General features: G+C 59.0%; 2 protein-coding genes across 2 annotated transcripts; both read left to right on the top strand.

Moving 5' to 3' along the window:
• Positions 1-6,167: 6,167 nt before the first annotated feature.
• Positions 6,168-8,261, top strand: ISLR2 (immunoglobulin superfamily containing leucine rich repeat 2; the record flags this gene model as incomplete). Its single annotated transcript, XM_080626269.1, has 1 exon — positions 6,168-8,261. One exon carries the CDS (start codon positions 6,168-6,170, stop codon positions 8,259-8,261), a length of 2,094 nt encoding a protein of 697 aa, XP_080482395.1.
• Positions 8,262-14,265: 6,004 nt separating this feature from the next.
• ISLR (immunoglobulin superfamily containing leucine rich repeat) lies at positions 14,266-15,516 on the top strand (the record flags this gene model as incomplete). The annotated part of the gene is made up of 1 exon (XM_080626270.1): positions 14,266-15,516. One exon carries the CDS (start codon positions 14,266-14,268, stop codon positions 15,514-15,516), a length of 1,251 nt encoding a protein of 416 aa, XP_080482396.1.
• Between the last annotated feature and the right edge of the window lie 3,999 nt (positions 15,517-19,515).

Consider the following 19,515-nt stretch of genomic DNA (forward strand, 5'->3'; position numbering starts at 1 on the left):
AGGAGGCGACGAGGATGCCGGAAAGCATCAGGGACTGCAGTGATAGGATGAGGGGGAATGGGTTCAAACTGAAACAGGGGAGACTGAGATGAGCTCTTAGGCAGAAGCTCTTCCCTGTGAGGGTGCTGAGGCGCTGGCACAGGGTGCCCAGAGAAGCTGTGGCTGCCCCATCCCTGGCAGTGCTCAAGGCCAGGTTGGACACAGGGGCTTGGAGCAAGCTGCTCCAGTGGAAGGGGTCCGTGGCAGGGGTTGGTGCTGGAGGAGCTTTAAGGTCCCTTCAACCCAGACCGGCCTGGCGCTCTGTGAGGCCCCGGTGGCAGCGCAATGCGGGACGCGCACCGCCAGGTGTCCTCTTTGTACAAGCCCTGCTTGTGCAAGAGCGCTCGGAGCCGCTTGTGCGCGCTCCCAGCCCCGCGTCCCGCACGCACACGCGTCCCTCCCGCCCACCGGTGCTCCCTCCTGGGGCCTGGGAGGTACCGCGACCATCACCGCTGCGTCCGGTCTGCGGGGATCAGGCACAGAAGGAGAAGGAGGGGGAGAGTGGACGGGTCCCCTGGGTGGCTCGAGATGGGCAAAGATGAGCAGGAAAGGGATGTAGGGAAGGTTTTCCCTCCAGGAGGGTGCGGCGGGAGCTGCCAGGCTTGGGAAATTAGGGACAAACAGGGAGAAAATGTGCCCCCCCCTTCTGGGAACAAGCAGCGTCCCAAACACGGCTGTGAAGTGCTGGAGCTGGGTCTTGGCCAGCGAGGCTGCTTTCCCTGGGCCAGGGAAGCACCAGGACGGATCCAGCAGTTTGGAGGGAGCAATCCCAAAGGAGCACGGTGACTCGCAGAGGCTTGTCACCAAATCCAGACAATGCCACCTCGCCCTGGGAATTCTCTGGTGGCTGATACAGGGCTGTGCGCCGGGAGCAGCCTCCACAAGGGGCACAGCCGGAGGAAAGCAGAGCCCATCTGTCTGCTGTCACCAGCCTCATCAAAGCCGTGTAAAACAATAGCGGAGTCAATGGGCTGCAGGAGCCAGACGAGCTGTTTCTTTGCCCTGAGCTGCTGTAAAGCTCATTCATCCGGCTAGAAAAGGGACTGTCACTGCGGGCTGAGCAGAGCAGCACCCAACAAGTCCCAACCCTGGGGTAACCCTGTGGGGTGAGGACTCCCCAAAGGTCCCATCAGCTCCCACCTCCGACTGGCAGCTTGTTCATGCTCACAGGCTGGTACAGCCCTGCTTGGGCCTCCCTTCCAGCCATCACCACCCCCTGGAATTCCCAATCCAAGCCAGAGGTGGAGGAAAAAGAAATCAGTCTCTGGGTTTTCTTAAGAGCAACAAATAACTTTAGAGAATTAAGTGACTCTCCTGAAATGATATACAATGTGCTGCCTGCTTGATTGGCTGGTATTAATAATGCATTGCTCAATCTAAGCCATTCATAAAAGGGCTCCCTGCTAGCCCCGAGCAAAGTGCTTTGGGACTCAGGAGGAGGGGGGAAGGCAAGAAGGAGCAGCATAAATCCTTTCTGCTTATGAAAATGGATTTCTTCCCCCAACAATCAAGCAAAACTAATTAGAGCCAAAGGGCCAGTTCCTCTGCATCTGATTATGCCCCTGTAGGATCACTCAGGTTGGTGGAAGTCCCAGGCAGAGGAGGATTAGAATCCCAGACTGGTTTGGGTTGGAAGGGACCTTAAAGCTCCTCCAGCTCCAACCCCTGCCACGGGCAGGGACACCTTCCGCTAGAGCAGCTTGCTCCAAGCCCCTGTGTCCAACCTGGCCTTGAACACTGCCAGGGATGGGGCAGCCACAGCTTCTCTGGGCACCCTGTGCCAGCGCCTCAGCACCCTCACAGGGAAGAGCTTCTGCCTAAGAGCTCATCTCAATCTCCGCTCTGGCAGGTTAAAGCCATTCCCCTTGTCCTATCACTGCAGTCCCTGATGAAGAGTCCCTCTTCAGCATCCTTGTAGCCCCCTCAGACACTGGAAGCTGCTCTGAGGTCTCCACGCAGCTTCTCTTCTCCAGGCTCAACAGCCCCAATGATCTCAGCCTGTCAATTCACCCCACTGAGCCTGCACAAGGTTACTTAGGTTATATGCCAAAGAAACCCACCAGCCTGCTAGCATCAGAGCAGGGCTCAGGACCATCAGGAGGAGGGATGAGGGGTCAGACCTCTTACATGCTTTCAGAAGCCGTGAGGCAAAGATGAAGGAAAACTTGCCTCGTTGGAAGGAGAAGCCACATCACCTCTGGCCAGGATGCTCCTGGGGTGGGGACTCCTGCACTCACCTGATCATGGAGGAGCTGACTTAGGGCCAAAAGCTGAAGAAACCAGGAGAGCCCAACCTGAAAGCTCTTCCTCCTCCTTGTTAAATAGGCAATGCCCCCACCACCATGGTGCAGAGGGCTCCTCCCTCTGACACCACCTGGAGATCAATGGTGTAAATCAGCAAACCCTCACTGACCACAGTGGTGATCCAGTGATGCCTCCAGCTGGGTGGAGGAATTTATACCAGCTACCCCAGAGCTGCAGTGGTCAACACCAGCTGTGGACCCAGCCCCAGCCCAGCTTCTGCTCATCACATGCGTAGGAGTGTGCTGCAACTTGGGGCTGGGGCAGGTGTGGTGTGAGGAGAGGCTGGCAAGTCCAGAGCCTGCTGTTCCTTCCATCCGTCCATCCTTCCTTCCTTCCATCCATCCGTCCATCCACCCATCCATCCTTCCATCCATCCTTCCATCCATCCATCCATCCATCCATTCATGCATCTACCCATCCATCCTTCCTTCCATCCTTCCTTCCATCCATCCATCCATCCATCCATCCACCCATCCACCCACCCATCCCTCTACATCTCCATCCTCCACCACCCTTCCTTGGAGCTCTCACCTGAGAGGACTGAAGAGCCACCACAGAGCACTGTGCCCAGTCCATAGGAAACTGAGGCAGAAGTGGTGCCACGAGCCCCACACATCACAAATGGAAAGGTGGATGGATGGTGCAACCCTTGCCACGCTGCTTCATGCTACAATGCCCTCCCATGCGTCTAGGTCCTAACCTAGACACCTGGTCTGGCCCTCAGGAGCAGGAGAAGGGATGCATTATCCATTCCATCACACGTGCCTCATCCCTTGACCCATTTCGAGCACAACATGCTGCCTCCAATGCTCCTGAAATGCTGTGACTCTATCTAGGACGCTTGGCTTTCTTCCTCTTACATGATGAATGAGAGCAACTGGGGAAGAGCTCAGCCAGAAAACAAGTGTCCTCTCCATGTTGGCCATATCTTTGTAGCATTTTAACCTATTTTCATGCTTTTCAACGTGAGTCTGTGGTCCCTGTGCCCCCCCTACCTGAGCTCTGCAGCCCAACTCCCAGCCATTGGCCAACACCAGCAAGGGCTGCCCCATGGTCCTGCAGCCCCACGGTGTTCAGAGACTGAGCAAAAAGGGGGGGGGGGCCAGGAAATGCCTATGAACCACAGCTCCAAACGTCTGATGCTGTAATTCCATGAGCTGCAAACTGCCAGTGCCTGGAGAGCATCATGGTAAGGGTGAGGACATGCTTGGGTGGCCAGCCAGCCGCGGGGATGGAGAGGGAGGGAGTCAGCCCAAAGTTCAGTCCTGAAGATGCTGAAAGCACGATCATGGCTCAAATGCTGCTCCAGCAGCAAGGGAGGCAAGGAGACGCTGCCCTATAGATGTCTGTGCTGGAGCTGAAGCAATGCCGCCCCCGCTGTAGCTCGCCAGAGGGAGGTGGCCTTGTCCATCTCCTCGGGCTGGTCCCCTGGACCATGCCCAGGGCTTTTCTGGGGGATGCCAATTGGATTGGGACAAACCCGTGCCAGGGAGCGTGAAGATGGACGTGGTGTAGGTGGCCACGGTGCCACACTCAGGCAGCGTTGGTTCACTTGCATGGAAAGAAGGCGGGTTTGGTGATCCCCCAAGCTCCTCGCCCACCCTGTGGGTGTCACCCACTGCCACCCCTCAGGCTGCAGGGCTGAAGGGAAACTGAGGCACGTCTGAGGCTGACCGCTCTGCCCGAGGTGCTCACCAGGGACCAGGCGTCAGGGTGAGGGCTTTGGACACAGTTCCTGCGGGTCGGAGGCGCCCGGAGGCTCAGACCTGACATTCTGCTGTGAAGCAGTTTCCCCTCTCTGCCCCTTCAGCCATCAACCCCCACTACAATCCCCCCCGCTTCCTGCTCGTCGTCCTTGGGAAGAACACGCCCATCCCCGTGGCCTCGGGGCGGGGATGCGGAGCCGGGCTCCCTCCGAGGGAGAAATGACCGATCGGGCTTTTCTTCCGCGTCCGAGCAAGCAGGGAGGAGGCGAGACCCCCTCAAAGCCCTGCGGGGCTCCCCAACCCTGGAGCCCCCCGGGCAGTGCCCAGCCCCCGCGGGGGGGGGGGGTTGTGTGTTGGGGGGGGAGCAGCAGTTCAAGGCGGGGCCGCTGCTGTCGCGACAGAGCCGGGTCGGGAACAGCGGAAGGACCGAGCTGACCCACCCGAGCCCATGCGGAGCCCGCTCCGGCTCTCTTCCCCCCCCCCGCAACTGACAGAGCTCCCGGGCGCAGCCGCCGGTGGGGCGGAGGATGGAGGGATGCGGGGGGGGGATGATGGGAGGGAGGAAGGAATCGATCACGCTCCCAAAATCAATGATTTCTCGGGGTTTCATAGCGGGGGAAAGGCGAGGGCAGGGCCGGGGAGAGGTGGGGGAAAACAGACCCCCACGTCGAGGAGAAAGTGCAGAGGGGAGAGTGGGCTCCCCGTTACTGCACCTTTCCGGGGGGTTCAAACCTTAAGGAGGAAGATGAGGGGAACGGTCCCATTCCAGGAACCCCCGTGCCCCCATTTAAGCCTTTAAATGCCTAAAAGCCCTTCACATTCGCTGGCCGCCCTGCAGAAGGGAACCACCCGCGACGGGACGGGCTGGGGCTGCGCATCGCCCCCAGAAATACCGCAGCGACCGGGCGGGGGCGGGGGGCAGCAGCACCGGGGGAAGGCTGCCGGGAGGGCTGGGCTGCGTCCCGAGCCCCGGTTCCCCATTCACAAACGCTTCTCAAAGGAGGTTATCCCGGACCAGGGTAGCCGAGTCCAGCATCTGCCCCGACGGCATCCCGGTCCCTCCAGGGGGCGGGAAGTGGGGACGGACGGGTGAGAAATGGAGGGCAAGCGGCGAGGAGGGGGTCTGGATGAAGGCTGCTGCCGAGTGCGAGCGACTTGTACTCGCTACTGTGCGGGGAGGGCGTTCGTGCTCGTTATTGTGTATTTTGGGGAGGGAAGAAGGGAGGGAGCGGGCGCCGCACCCGCCCCGGGAAGCAGCCGGATCCGTCCCCGCCGGAGGCTGGCGGTGGGTGGGTGGTGGGATGGGAAAGGGGTGGCGAGGAGGGAGGGGGCAGCCGTGCGGAGGGGGAGGCTGGCAGAAATGCTAATTCCTCCCTTCGCTCTCCCCTCGGCAGCCCCAGTGCCCGTACGGCCCCGCTCCGGCTCGCAGCTCAGCCCGGAGAGGTGCGGAGGGGGGTACGGGTGGGGTCCCCCCAACCTCCTCGCCGCGCCCCTCACCGTCGTGTCCGGCCTGGCGGAGGCTCCTCTGAGAGTCGGGAGGAGGATGCGGAAGACCGGTAACGGCGAGGAGAAGGGCTGCGTGTTGCTGAACGCCACTTAGGAGCGGGTAAGGTGCGGGGTCAGCCTCGGTGCGGCGAGGCGGGGGGTGGGTGGGGGGGTGTGGTACAGGGGCGAAGGGGGGATCAGGGGAAAGGGGAAAATAGGGAAGGAGAGAACTAGGGAGAGATGGAGAAGGGAGGGAGAAAAGTAGGGACAGGGAGAGAGAAAAGGCTGAAAGGTGGAAGAAAGGAAAAAGAAAAGCAAAATAAATAATAGGAAAAAGAGGAATTAAAGCAGAGAAGAAAGAAAACGAGATTTAATATTTTCGGGGGGGGGGGGGATAAGGTGGCTGGGGAGCCCAGTCGAGACAAGAAAAAGAGTGAGAAGGGTGGGAAGACCCAGGGAGGAACGGGAGGAAAGCGGCGGAGACGAGGGGAAAGAGGAAGCGGGAGGAGAAAGGGTGAGGGGTGAGGTGGAGGGGCAGCGGGGAGGGGGGGGGTCCGGGCCCAGACAATGGGGCTGAGGGGGAGAGGGGGCAGGAGCCCTGCGAGCCCCCCATGTGTCCCTTGTCAGGGGGAGATGGCCCCGCTGCTGTTCCTGTGGCTGGTGGCCCTGCTCGGCCTGGCCGGGGCGTGCCCCGAGCCCTGCGCTTGCGTGGACAAGTATGCCCACCAGTTCGCCGACTGCGCCTACAAGGACCTTCAGGTGGTGCCCACGGGGCTGCCCTCCAACGTGACAACCCTCAGCCTCTCGGCCAACAAGATCACGTCCCTGCAGCGGCGTTCCTTCGTGGAGGTGACCCAGGTCACCTCGCTCTGGCTGGCACACAACGAGATCCGCTCCATCGAGCTCGGCACCTTCGCCATCCTGGTGCAGCTGAAAAACCTCGACATCAGCCACAACCAGATTGTGGATTTCCCCTGGCAGGACCTCTACAACCTCAGTGCTCTCCAGCTGCTCAAGATGAACAATAACCACATGGCTCTGGTGCCTCAGGGAGCTTTCCACACCCTGAAGGATCTCCGATCCCTGCGCATTAACAACAACAAGTTCACCACCCTTGCAGAAGGTATCTTCGACTCACTGAGCTCCCTCTCCCACCTGCAGATCTACAACAACCCCTTCGAGTGCTCCTGCAAGCTCCAGTGGTTGAAGAAGTGGATGGACAGCACTCTCATCTCCATCCCTGAGAAGGACTCCATCACCTGTGCCCTCCCGGACCAGCTCCGAGGAGTGCCGGTGGGGAAGATCCCCGACGTGCAGTGCACCTCACCTACTGTGCAGCTCACCTATTACCCCAACCTGGACACCACGGAGCTCTTTGATGGCTTCACCCTGACTCTGCACTGTGCTGTGACGGGTACCCCACCACCTGAAGTGAGCTGGAAGATCCGCACCTCCAGCCAAACCCTGGAACTCAATGGGACCCCGAAGGAGAGCACCGGGAAGGACCTGCCCAAACAGGACCCTGAGCGCTTCTTGGTCTTCAAGAATGGCACATTGGTGATTCCCCACCTGAGCAAGCGGGAAGAAGGCACTTACACCTGCCTGGCCACCAACGAAATGGGGAGCAACCAGACCTCGGTCAATGTGGCTGTGGCAGGCACTCAGAAATACCCACTGCAGCCTGGGAGGGACCCACTGGGAGGCAAAGCACAGCCAGGTGACAAGAAGCCTGGGGCCAAGGGAGCAAAGAACAGTGTGCTCATGCCAGATGACAGAAGCAAACCCCTCGGTCCCACCCGGCAGAGCCAACCATCCATGGCAGCTGAGGTGGAGTCCACGGGAGACGGGCAAGTCCCTTTCCAGCTTCCACCCTTTGAGAAGAAGTGTGGCTCCGTACAAACCAGCAAGTACATTTCCAACCACGCCTTCAACGAGAGCGGCGACTTCAAGCAGCACACGTTCGACCTGGGGGTGATCGCTTTAGATGTGTCAGAGCGTGATGCCCGGGTGCAGCTCACACCCACCTACATGCAGCCCGAGAAGGTCCACCTCAGGATGCTCTACCTGTGCCAGGAGAGCAGGCAGGGCCACTCTTTGGTCCAGTGGTCCAAGATCGAGGAAGGGGTGAACTCGTACTGGTTCCAGGGCTTGAACCCTGGCACTAACTACTCCGTGTGTCTCACCTACCTGGGGGAGGACTGCCAGGTCCAAGTGGTCTTCACCACCAAAAAGGAGATCCCCTCGCTCATCATCATCGTGGTTGTGAGCATCTTCTTGCTGGTGCTGGCCACCTTACCCCTGATGGGGGCCACGTGGTGCCACCTCCTCTCCAAGTACCAGGGGAAGACCTACAAGCTCATCATGAAGGCCCAGAACCCGGACCAGATGGAGAAGCACATGGCTGCCGACTTTGATCCCCGTGCCTCCTACCTGGAGTCCGAGAAGAACTTCAATCCCAGCGAAGTGGGTGAAGCAGAGGTGGAGGAGGAAGATGAGGAGGAGGATGACGAAGGAGGCAGATGGAGGGGGAGGAGGGAAGCCGAAGGGGCTCCGGAGCTGGAGCGAGAGGAGAGCGTGGCAGCCAGCTCCATGGTGGAGTCACAGTCCAAAGCCAACGGTGAGGAGTTCGAGGTCCGCTCCGAGTATAGTGACAAGCTGCCGCTGGGCGCCGAGGCCGTCACCATCTCCCAAGAGATCAACGGCAACTACCGGCAGCGCCCCCGCTGAGCCTCCCCGCGCCCCCTCCCGGTCCCCTCCCGCTCCCCACCTCCCCTTCATCCTCCTCCCCCCCGCCTCTCGGGGCACCGCCGCTGCTTTTCCTCTGAGGAACGACCGGAGCATCCTCAGCAGCGCCCGCCTGACCTTCCTCCTCCTCCTCCTCTTCCTCCTCCTCCTCCTCCTCAGACGGCAGGTGCCCGGGGAAGGGACTTGGCCCCGGGGATGCTCGGTGCGGGCGGGACGTTTCTCCCAGGATTTCGTTTCCGTTTTGGGTACCGTTGATCTCCTCGCTCCCGGCTCAGAGACATCACCGCAACGATTCCCGGTCCCCCGCCCGTCTCTGCTCTCTGTCCGCCCCATGTTTTCTCTCCTCTTAAAGTAGAAAAACGAAAACGATGAGAAAAAAATGGGTAAAAGAAAAAATCCCGGAATCCCAAAACCTCTTTTTCTTTCTGGATACAGTTCAGTCCCTGGCAGGTCCCTGCCGCTCCGCGGTCCGGTCCTGCCGCTCCCTCGATCCCCGGTGAGTCCTCTCTGCTCCCCGGTCTGCTCCTGCCGGTCCCCGGTCCGGGCCCGCCGAGCTCTAGTGCGGTACCCGCCGCTCTTCGGCGTTACCCTCCCCACTCCCCGCTCCACGCCGCTTCCCGGTGGGTCCCCGCTGGTCCCCTCGGTCCGGTGGGTCCCCGCCGGTAGCTGCCCATCGCACTCCGGTGCATCCCTATTTTCCACGGTGGGTGCTGGAGGTCCCCCGGTGCGGTCCCCTCCCCTCTACCCTGTGGGTGCCGGGACTGCCCGGTGCCGTCCTCTCTCCCCTGCCCGGTGGATGCCGGGGCTCCCCGGTGCTTACCCGTTCAGCACCGGCGGGGCTGGACAGCTCCGCGCCCCCAGATCGCTCCCCCGGGGTAGCGGCGGCGGCCCGCCCCCCCCCCCCCCCCTCGCCTCGGTCCCATCCCGACCTCCCGGCCCGGCGGGACCCCTCGATGTGTGTTGGGTAGAGTAGCCTTGTAGCCAAGTGTCTGTGCCGTAGACGGGCCCGTGCTGCCGGTGGGGACCCGGCCCCGGGAGGCGAGGGGGTCACCGCCACCGCCCCCCCTCACTCCGGTCCCCGAGAGCCCCGGGACCGGCGAGAGCCGCGGGCGCCTTTCTGCGCGCTTCTGTCTGTGAAAGAGTCAATAAAAGGGATTGAAAGTGGAGCCGGGTCTGTGTTTGATGCGGGCGAGCGGGAGGTTGCACCCGATGTCCCCCCGGCTCTGCCCCGTACAGAGCCCGGCACAGCCGAGGGGACCACGAAGAGGAGGGAGACGGCGTGGAGACACATCGCTGCAGCTACAGGCAGACCACACACGCTATAAATGTGTATATATGTATTTATACCCACAGACCATGCTGCATACAGTATATATCTTTTATTTCTGTATATGCATATTATATATAATTCACACACATACTATATATACAGCTACACCCTCTATATATACATCTCTGCTGTATACACTCATTTTATACACACACATACACGGTATATACGCACAAATAGTTCTACACTCTCTGTGCACACATTTCATGGACTCATCGAGTTTCGCGTGTACTCAGTCTATATGCACAACAAATAGATGTAAATACAGCAGAGGCATGAAAATATCATAAACCAAATATATTCTGTAGTCTGTGGATGATCTAAAAAGTCACTATGTAAGAAAACCAGATATTTTCTCCCAGCACATATACACACTCGACATACACCCCGATACTCCTACAATATGTGTAGGGAGCAAGAATACATGCAATTGTACATACAATGTATATAAGCTGTGTGTATCTATGCACACACAATATATATGCTCAATATACATACAAATACATGCCAAATACCCACACTGTCCATGTACACGTTTTTAATCCATGCATGCAAAAACCCAACACTTGTCTCCTATACACACCCTGTAGGTAGGTATATACGTGGCCATATCCCCAGCACTGTGCCAAGGGCAGGATGGTGTTAGTGTCACCCCGGTCCCCAAACAATCCCAGAGCAGGGGTGATAAGAAGGTGTCCAGTGGATTTATGCCCCCTGCCCAGCCCTGCATCCCCATCTCGTCTGGGCGATGATTTAAGCCCACAATTACACGGCGAAGATTTAAGGCTACCTTTGATTGCTTTTCTTATCTGGAGCTACGAAGCCAAATGCCCTCCTGGTGTCCCTGCTTGAGGGACAGTGTCCCGCTGTCATGTGGGGATGGTCGCCCCCTCACCAGCATCCATGGGTGGCCCCTGATACCCCACCGGTGCCCCTCGCCCTCCCCAAACACACCCCGGCAGATCCCCCCATGAGCAAACACTCGTTTCTCCATCCTTGCTATTTTAGACCCGGGCTCTGCATCTTTCTCCTGCGGCACGGAGCATGGGGGAGACAGACAAAGCAAGTCTGCAAGCAAAGAGGCAGCAAGCAGCGGGGTGCCCACCCAAATCCCCCAAATCCTGGGAATCTGAGGCTGCTGCACAGCAGCCCAGGTGTTTGCTCCAGCTTTTAAACCCCTCGTGCTAAGCAGAGAGTCCCTCTTGTAGACAAATCCCCTTCTGCGGATCCACTTATAATTGAGTTTTGTGCTTAGAAACATACAAGGAATAGAAGAACAATCGTTTTGGCTTTCATTTAATTAGAGAGTAATAGATTTCCCCGCCTAACAGATCTACAGGGAATCTCGCTGTGATGAGCTGCCTCCCCGTGCTGGTTGATGTTGAGATTTGCTCCTTTTTAGGGGGGCACTAATTAGCACCCGGTGCCCAAAGGCACATGAAGGGGTCAGGGATAGAGCCCTGCATCCTCCCACCCGCTCCGTGTTCAGTGAGGGTTGGAAAGGGTTAAAGCATCCGGGATGGCTCAGCCCCTCCTAAGGCATTAACCCTTCTCTAGAGCTTGCTGCCAGCCCGGGGACTGAGCTTGCACCCACTGTCACACACTTACAGTGTCACCTAAACTGTGTGAAGGCGTCTGGCACCCTTTGTTAGAGACAGCTCCGGGATAAAGAAGCTTTTATCCCCCTCTCATCCAAAACTGTCTCTTATCCTGGATCAAAAAATCAAGGGAAGAGAGCATTGCCATGTCGGTATGGTCACCGCAGTGCTGTGAGGGGTTGTACCTTGGCAGGGTTACAGATGGAGATTGTGGTCTCCATAGAAGGGCTCAGAGCAGCATCTTTTCATCTGCTCCATGGGTGTGAGTGGGCAGAATGAGGTCTGGTCCTCTGCAGTCACCCCTGCTCTGCATCCCCCACGGGTTCAGCACGCTCAGCCGCTTACAGAGAGGCTCTGAAGATGCTCACAATGTGCTTCACAGCATGGGGGGGCCGATGGACCATCCTCCTCCAGCCAGATACCAGCCTGCCCTGCTCCGGGGTGATGGGCACCACCGATATCAACCCATCGGGGGGGTCAGGAAGCGGCCTCCACACCAGCACATCCAAGAGGGGCAGTACCAGCCCCCACAAATGCCTCACAAAGCAGGTCCTGACCTCCTTGGACAAGATGCCTCTACGATCCATGTGGCAGCAGCCAGGCTGCAAGCCTGCCTGATGAACTGCTTTAGATTCAAGCTAATCCCCTTCTCCCTTGCACGGCACTATTTTTAACGCCAAGTCTGTTCACAGCCTGGCCTCAGCGACGGCTGCGTCAGCACAAGTGTGAAGACAGGGAGCTGTGGTTGGGCTATACGGAGCTGAAGCTCTCCTGGGGGCTCCAGCTTCCCTCCCTGCTCCATCTTCATCTTGCTCAGGGTCTGTTCCAAAGAGGAGCTGGCTTGCTCTGGGATGGGGGTTCTTGCACCTCTGCAGACCCTCCACTTCCACGCTGAGGAGGTCTCAGACCAGGTTGCTCCAACCCCAGTCTCACAGCAGGCAGGTTTCTTACCAGAGATACCCCAGTTTGGCCAGCGGGAGGGCAGGGAGCAAGGACCTGATCAGCATCTCAGACCTGAGTGCTTTGCTCACCTCTCTGCAAGTGGTCCTGGAGGCTGGAGGAGGAACCTGCTTTGAAAAGCTTTTATAAGCAGTTAACTGCAGGGTGGAGGAGATGGCTCTGGGTGACATCAACGCTTGTCCACCTTCCCCTTGCACCCTGACAGAGCCTCTGAGACACCTACCCTGTCACACGTCCTGCTACCCCTGAGACCCCCAAGCCTTTCCTCCCTTCTTAGAGGAGACTCCCCCGCCAGAAGCACCCCCCGTGCTCTCCTGAAGCCACTCACCCTCTGCCCTGTCCCATAGACATCCCCTGCAAGTGGTGTGGGACGAGATGGACCCCAGGGTGCAGGGCTTTGGAGGGGAGGACAGAGGTTTGGATGCTCCCTCCGCTCCGGGGACAAGGGCGGGGGGGGCCGGGCTCCGGGGGAGGCGGGCGGAGGACGGGCCCCGCAGCCGTTTTCCGCCTGCGGTAGTGGGTCGGTGCCATGGAAAACAAAAGGGCCCGTGGGACGGAGAGGGGAGGAGAAGCCCGACGAGGGCCGAGGGAACCGGCGGTCTCGTTTTCCCCCATTCCAGAGGAGCGAAGGCGAGCGGGCTCCATCCCCGAGAAGCTGCCGGTGAAGGGGCCGGGGAAGGGATCTGGGGGGCCGGGGTGGGAGCTCCAGGGCCGGGCCGGATCGGGCAGGAGGGAGGGCTGGGGGGTTATTCACGGCTCTGGTATGCGGCGTGCGGGCCCTGCTCACACTGCCCCGGGGCCGTCTCGGCCCGCCCGGCCGCGGGGCAGCGGGAGAGGTAACGGCACCCCCGGGGCGATGCTGGCGGCCGGGACGGGTGAAAGGGGGCTCCGGAAGACCAAGCGCCGCGGGACAGCCCCCCCCGGTGCTGCCTTGGGGCTGTACCCCAAGTCCTGTCCCTCCCCCGCCTCCGCATCCAGGTCGGGGTGATGGGGATCTGCCCCTGCCGAGCGGGATGGGTTGGGAGAGATGCAGGGCACCCCAAAATGACACCCACCAGCGGCTTTCAATGCATCAGCCAAGCTTGTTCCCCCCCCCCCCCCCTCCGGGCTCTCACCCATCCATCACCCCCAGAACCCTGCGGGGTCCTTCCCCGTCCCTTGAACCCCATCCCTAGGGTGGTCGATCCCTGCAGGGCAGGACCTTTTGTGTCCCCTTTTGCCCCCCTCCCCAAGTTGTTGTGCGGGTCTTATTCGTCCTCTTCCTTGCCAATAAAATGCCCCCGTCCAGTCCCCCGTCCCCCCCCCCTCCCCAAATGACAGGGTTGGGGATTGGAAGGAGCAGCAAAACTTGCCTACAAGGCAGAGACAAAGGGGTCTCGCTGCCAGCTCCTCGCTGAGGCGCAGTTAACCTCTTCCCAGTGGGACACAGCTTCCAGAGGCTGGGAACGGAGCGCGCACAGTCTCCTGTGCAAGGCAAGAAGAAGGGGAGTAAGGAGTTAGCTCTGAACTATTTCTCTCTGAAGGCTTCCAGCAGCCAGGGACCCCACACTCTCTTGCTAAGAAAAAGCACTTGAGACGCTGGGTTTTTTCCATGACATGGAAAAACATGGAGATGGGGGAGTTGGTTTGAGGTCTGAGAGCGTGCTGAAAAGCCCAACAACTTATGGGCTCTGGGGGAGGCGGGCTTGATGGTTTAAGAGAAGGCTGGTTGTGAAAGAGCTGTGGTCGCTCCGTTTCGCCTCATTCGAGTCTCAGCAGGATGAACTTGGAACCCCCAGCTCCCACTTTTCATCCCAAAAGCTGGAGAAACAGCATCCAAGGGTTGGATTTCAGCCAGCATTAAAAAGAGGCATTTTCCAGAGGGGGAAGGAAAGGGTTTAGGGGGAATTTCCCTGCTCACATAGGTAGAAGGCTCTACTCTTGGTGAGGAAATGCCTGATGCAGCTTAGGGAAGAGTATTTCGAACAGCCTGGGGTTAACCACATGGATGCTTTGCTCTCCTGCTGCTTCCTCTTAGTATTTGGCAAGAAAACACAGATCCGCATCTCGGCTCGACCCGTCCTGTTCATTCCCCCCATCTCTGTTCCCAGGAGGAAGGATGAGGCCCCTGCTCTGCTGCCTGGGGCTGGCTGCGCTCCTGGGGCCCTGCCTGGCCTGTCCCAGCCCCTGCTCCTGCTCCACCAAGAAGAACGGGCGGCTCTTGGCCGAGTGCGCCTACAAGGATCTCCAGGAGGTACCCGAGGGGCTGTCCTCCAACGTGACCATCCTCACCTTGTCGGCCAACAGGATCGGCCGGCTGGGGCAGGCTTCCTTCGCCGAGGTTCCCGAAGTGCAGTCGCTGTGGTTGGGCTACAACCAGATCGGGGTGGTGGAGCCGGGGGCTTTCGCCTCGTTACTGCACCTGAAGAACCTGGACCTGAGCCACAACAAGATCGTGGATTTCCCCTGGCAGGACCTCCGCAACCTCAGCGGCCTGCAGATCCTGAAGATGAACAACAACCGCCTGGCCGGGCTGCCCAGGGACGCCTTCCGCTCCCTGAAGGACCTGCGCTCCCTCTGGCTCAATGACAATGAGTTGACCACCTTGGCCGAGGGCACCTTCGATAACCTGCCCTCCTTGTCCCAGCTTCAGATCTTCAACAACCCCTTTAACTGCTCCTGCAAGGTCTTCTGGCTGAAGAAGTGGACTGAGAACACCTCTGTGTCCATCACCAAGGGGGGCTCTACCCTGTGCGTGGCTCCCGGCAGGATGAAGGGCAGGGCGGTGATGGACATCCCCGACCACCACTGCGTTGCGCCCTCCGTGCAGCTCACCTACCTGTCCAACCTGGACAACACGGTCATGTACGACGGCCTGACGCTGACCCTGCACTGCAGCGTGGCGGGCAGCCCTCCGCCGGAGATCAGGTGGAAGATCCAGACCTCCAGCCGCCGTGTTGAGATCAACGGGCCCAACGTGGCACGGGATGGAAATGTCAAGCAGAGCCAAGAGCACTTCCTGGTCTTCAAGAACGGCACCATGGCCATTCCCAACTTCAGCAAGCAGGATGAAGGCATCTACACCTGCCTCGCTGTCAACGACGTGGGGACACGGGATGTCTCGGTCAACGTGGCCTTGGCTGGGTCAGAGAATCCGGCTGAGGATCTGCTCCGAGATGACCCCCATGCTGGCCACCCTGGGGGCAGGAGCTGCTACAAGGGGGATGAGTTAGATCCTTCTGGCACTGGAGAAAAGCTGGTGATCGTTTATCACATGCCGAGGGAGTCCAAGAGCAGGGCTGGAGGAGCAGTGCCTCAGGTCCAGCTGGGGACCCTCCTGCTGGCTTTGGGCATCGCACTCTGCTGTTAAAGGGGGGAGAAGGAAACGGTGCCTTGGGGGTCCCCCACTTTCTGTAGCATTTATCTTCACGTAGTGCCATGCCTTTGCTGAGCTTCTGGGAACTGCGGGAGGTCAGGAGTCAAAGGGGGCCAAGGTTCAGGCCCAGGGTTGGTAGTTCAGCCCCTTCTTAGATGGCAGGTCAGGGCTGGGCTTTGTTAGCTGAGAGCTTCAAACAAGCTCGGGTGATGCAGAGCAGATCCACATTGTGCCGCTGCGTTCAGGGCTCCAAACCTGCCGCCTCCCGACTTGTCTCCCTCCTGAGACCAAAGCAGGATTAAAGTCCATTGTCAACAGGGCGACCATCACCCACCTCTAGAGCCCACCTCCACCCGCAGCAGCGAGCTGTGACCAGGGAGGGCATCTCTGGTCCAGCAGCACCAAAGATGACATCACTGCTGTGACCAGCGCCAGGGCCCTTGGCTGGCCAGGAGCGTCCTTCCCACCACCAACCTCACATGAAGCACCAGGAGCAGAAGGACCAGTCTGAGAGTAGGGAAATAGCTTGGACATGGGGTCCTGGGGGCCCAGGGGACATAGCTCTGAGGGACGAAGGTATGATGGTGCTTTGTAGGCAGGATGGGTATGGCAGGACACGCTGGATGGGGCTGCGGGCTTTGATCAGGCCATTTTATGGAGCAGGAGAAGCTGTCCCACAGGCTTCAATCCTGCAGGAGCACAAAGGGCACCCACTGGCTGGGTGCTGGGAGCACCCAGGGTGCCTGCACCCTCCCTGCATGTCGCAGGATCAGGCCCTGCCTCCCTCAGTACCTTTCCCAGATGTGATGCAGCTCATTTCCTCCCTCCCCTTTGCCTTTCACTGCTGAAGCCTGTGGTCCGAACTGCTGGTCTGGGCTGGACCCACCGAGCTGTGCCAGCTCCAACCCCAGCAGGGAGGGATGGAGCTCAAAGAGACCAGAACAATGTCCCAGCACTCCTTTTTGATGGGAAACCAAGCAGGGACTGCACAATGGAACGGGAGGAAGAAAGATTGGGAAAACCCAGATGACAGAAAGAGAAACTGAGCTGACCTGTAAGGCATAAACAAACTCCTTAAGTGCTTTAGCATTCCCACATGGGACATATATACCATACCCGGCTGCCCAGGGTGCTGGGGAGCCACTTGTTTCCTGGTGGGGGGGGCTGAGCATCTCCATCTCCCCTATCCCAAGGCACAGGTGGTCCAGTTCTTGTGTCTTCTGCCAGTGCTCGCCTGCGGGAGCTGGATGGATGCCTGCAGCCCTCTTGCCTTGTAACCAAAGCTGTATGGACAGCAATAAATACTGGTTGTTGTTGTTGTTTTCTAAACTGGTCGTGCTGCCTCTGTGAGCCCCAAACCCAGCACATCCCAGGTACCACAGTGCATAGAATTCCAGACTGGTTTGGGTCGGAAGGGACCTTAAAGCTCATCCAGCTCCAACCCCTGCCACGGGCAGGGACACCTTCCACTGGAGCAGCTTGCTCCAAGCCCCTGTGTCCAACCTGGCCTTGAACACTGCCAGGGGATGGGGCAGCCACAGCTTCTCTGGGCACCCTGTGCCAGCGCCTCAGCACCCTCACAGGGAAGAGCTTCTGCCTAAGAGCTCATCTCAGTCTCCCCTCTGGCAGGTTAAAGCCATTCCCCTTGGCCTGTCCCTACAGGCCCTTGTCCCAAGCCCCTCTCCAGGTTTCCTGCAGCCCCTTTAGGCACTGGAGCTGCTCTCAGGTCTCCCCTTCAGGAGCCTTCTCTTGTCCAGGCTGCCCCAGCCCAGCTCTCTCAGCCTGGCTCCAGAGCAGAGCTGCTCCAGCCCTCACAGCATCTCTCCACTGCACCAGGACACTGAAGCTGAGTCCTGTTGAGCTTCCCCTGAACCAGCACCCCCGAGTCCTTCTCTCAATCATCCCCAACCCTCTTTGCTCAGGGGGCACCCAGTTCCCCCCCGAGCTCCCCCAAAGCCCTCCCACAATGACCCTGGAGGAAGGATGCGCTTATAGGACACCCTCAACTCCCCCCGTTGCTGCCTGCAGCAGGCAGAGGAAGGCAGGAACGCCGAAACCGGCTGCAAACCAGGCTCAAGCCTGCACACAAGCTCTGCAGCCCCACCAGTGGGTGTCCAGGCAGCCCGCAGGGTGAAGGAAGGAGCGGCCGAGGAGCTGCCGTACGTCAGCACAGCCCGGGTACGGCGCCGAGGGCTCCGTGGGGGTCCCGAGGCAGAACCAGGCTCTGATGCTAACAACCAGGCACATGTTTTTCCCATTACAGGCAGAAAGGATGGAAAACATCGCGGCCCCAATGAGAGTTTTGGTTTCATTTCAGAGGATACAGCTTTGAACATGAGTTTTATCGCAGCCAGGGTACTCCCTTCCGTGCCTGCCTGGGAATACGGGGGTACAAGAGCTTATTTCTGCAGCCTCAGCTGGCAACAGGGTTTGGGGCCTGGGATAAGGATGAAAACAGTAAGATTGTCTCTGCCTGCCTTGCCAATCTGCTGCTCCCCTTGCTTTAGTGGTGCGTGGCTGTTTTGGCACCAGAAAGTGCCACCAAGTTCACCCGTGGATTTATGGCAAATTGGAAGTGGTTTTGAGCATCGCTCACTTATAACAAACAGAGCACCCTGCTGCGTGCCTCCGGATTAGATGCTGCAGGTGATGCTGCACTTGGCATCACCATCCTGACCCCCCCTGGCCAATAGCTCATTCAAGCCCAGGATGCCACCACAACCCCCATTATCTCCTCTGTGTCCCTCACGTCTGCCAAGCCACAGCATAACCCGGCCCTCAGTCTGCATTCCCCACAGGGGCAGTTTTCCATGAAAGGCTGGTTTTGCAATGGGATCATCTCCCTGAACCACCTCACCATCAGCTCAGGGGCTGGGTGGAGAGGACTGCGGATGCACGGGGGCAGAGCTATTGATGCTGAGGGTTTAGAGAAGGGAAGTGAGGCCACCACGAAGAAGAGGAGCTCAGTTCACCCCCAGGGCACGCTGCTTATGTCAAAGAAGGGAAAGAAAACAAGCAAATCAGAGAAGGCCCCTCCTGCCAAGACATCTCCAGGAAGCCTTGGGCAGGGCTGTGTAAACAGATGCTGAAATCCAGCTCCACCCATGGCCCGGAGCTGCCAAAGGTTTTAGGGTTTACCAAGGCTGCCTCCAAAGCCCCCGAGGCTGGAGATGGGATGGGCTGCAAGGGAGAAGTGCAGCCTCTGCCCTGGAGCATCACTTCGGCAGGATACACACAGGACATCCAGCGCCGCATCTCCCCTGCACTCACAGCGTGAAGCCCCGGGGAAACAGCAGGAACTGCCCCTTGGGCTCCTGCTGTCTTAAGAAGAAAACAGCCCTGGAGTGCCACCGCTGTCACCCAGGTTGGTGATGGATGATGTGCTATGTGCCAGGCAGTGCTCAAATCCGACCGGAAGAGTGCGGGTTTAATCCTGTTTGGTTCGGGGGCAGGGGATGTGACAGAGGTCTGAGCATCCAAGCGCATCATATGGCCCTTGGGGCAGCTCTAGATGAAGGCAGGGACTCACCTCCCTCTTTGCTAGGATAGAAAGGCAGCAGGCTTAGGCTCCTGGGGAAAGGGATGGTGCCCACCCAGCTTCAGTGGTGTGGGGAGATGCCAGGACACCTACCAAGGACCCCGCTTGGGCTGACACCAAGCATCCTTCCAGCCAGCGAAGGCAGGGTTAAGAGACACATCATGGGAGGAGGTGATCAAGCATCACCTTGGACACCTACCTCTGATGCTTCAGTTACTAAATGTCCTGTTTCAGTGCACATCCTTCATGGGAATCATGGGTTAGGGCCTAAAGTTTTGATGGGAAAGCAAACTGAGCAGCTTCGCATCAGATTCCCTAAGGTGAGGATCAGCTTCGGTTCCATCACCCCCAGGTCAAGCAGATCTACCACAAAGCCCCTGCTGAGCAAGGTGAGACCCAAACATCACCCAGAGACAACCCCCCTGGCAGGTCCTGGTTTATTTGGGCATGGACAC

This window comes from Psittacula echo (assembly GCF_963264785.1).
Source record: "Psittacula echo genome assembly, chromosome: 10".
Classification (NCBI taxonomy): domain Eukaryota; kingdom Metazoa; phylum Chordata; class Aves; order Psittaciformes; family Psittacidae; genus Psittacula; species Psittacula echo.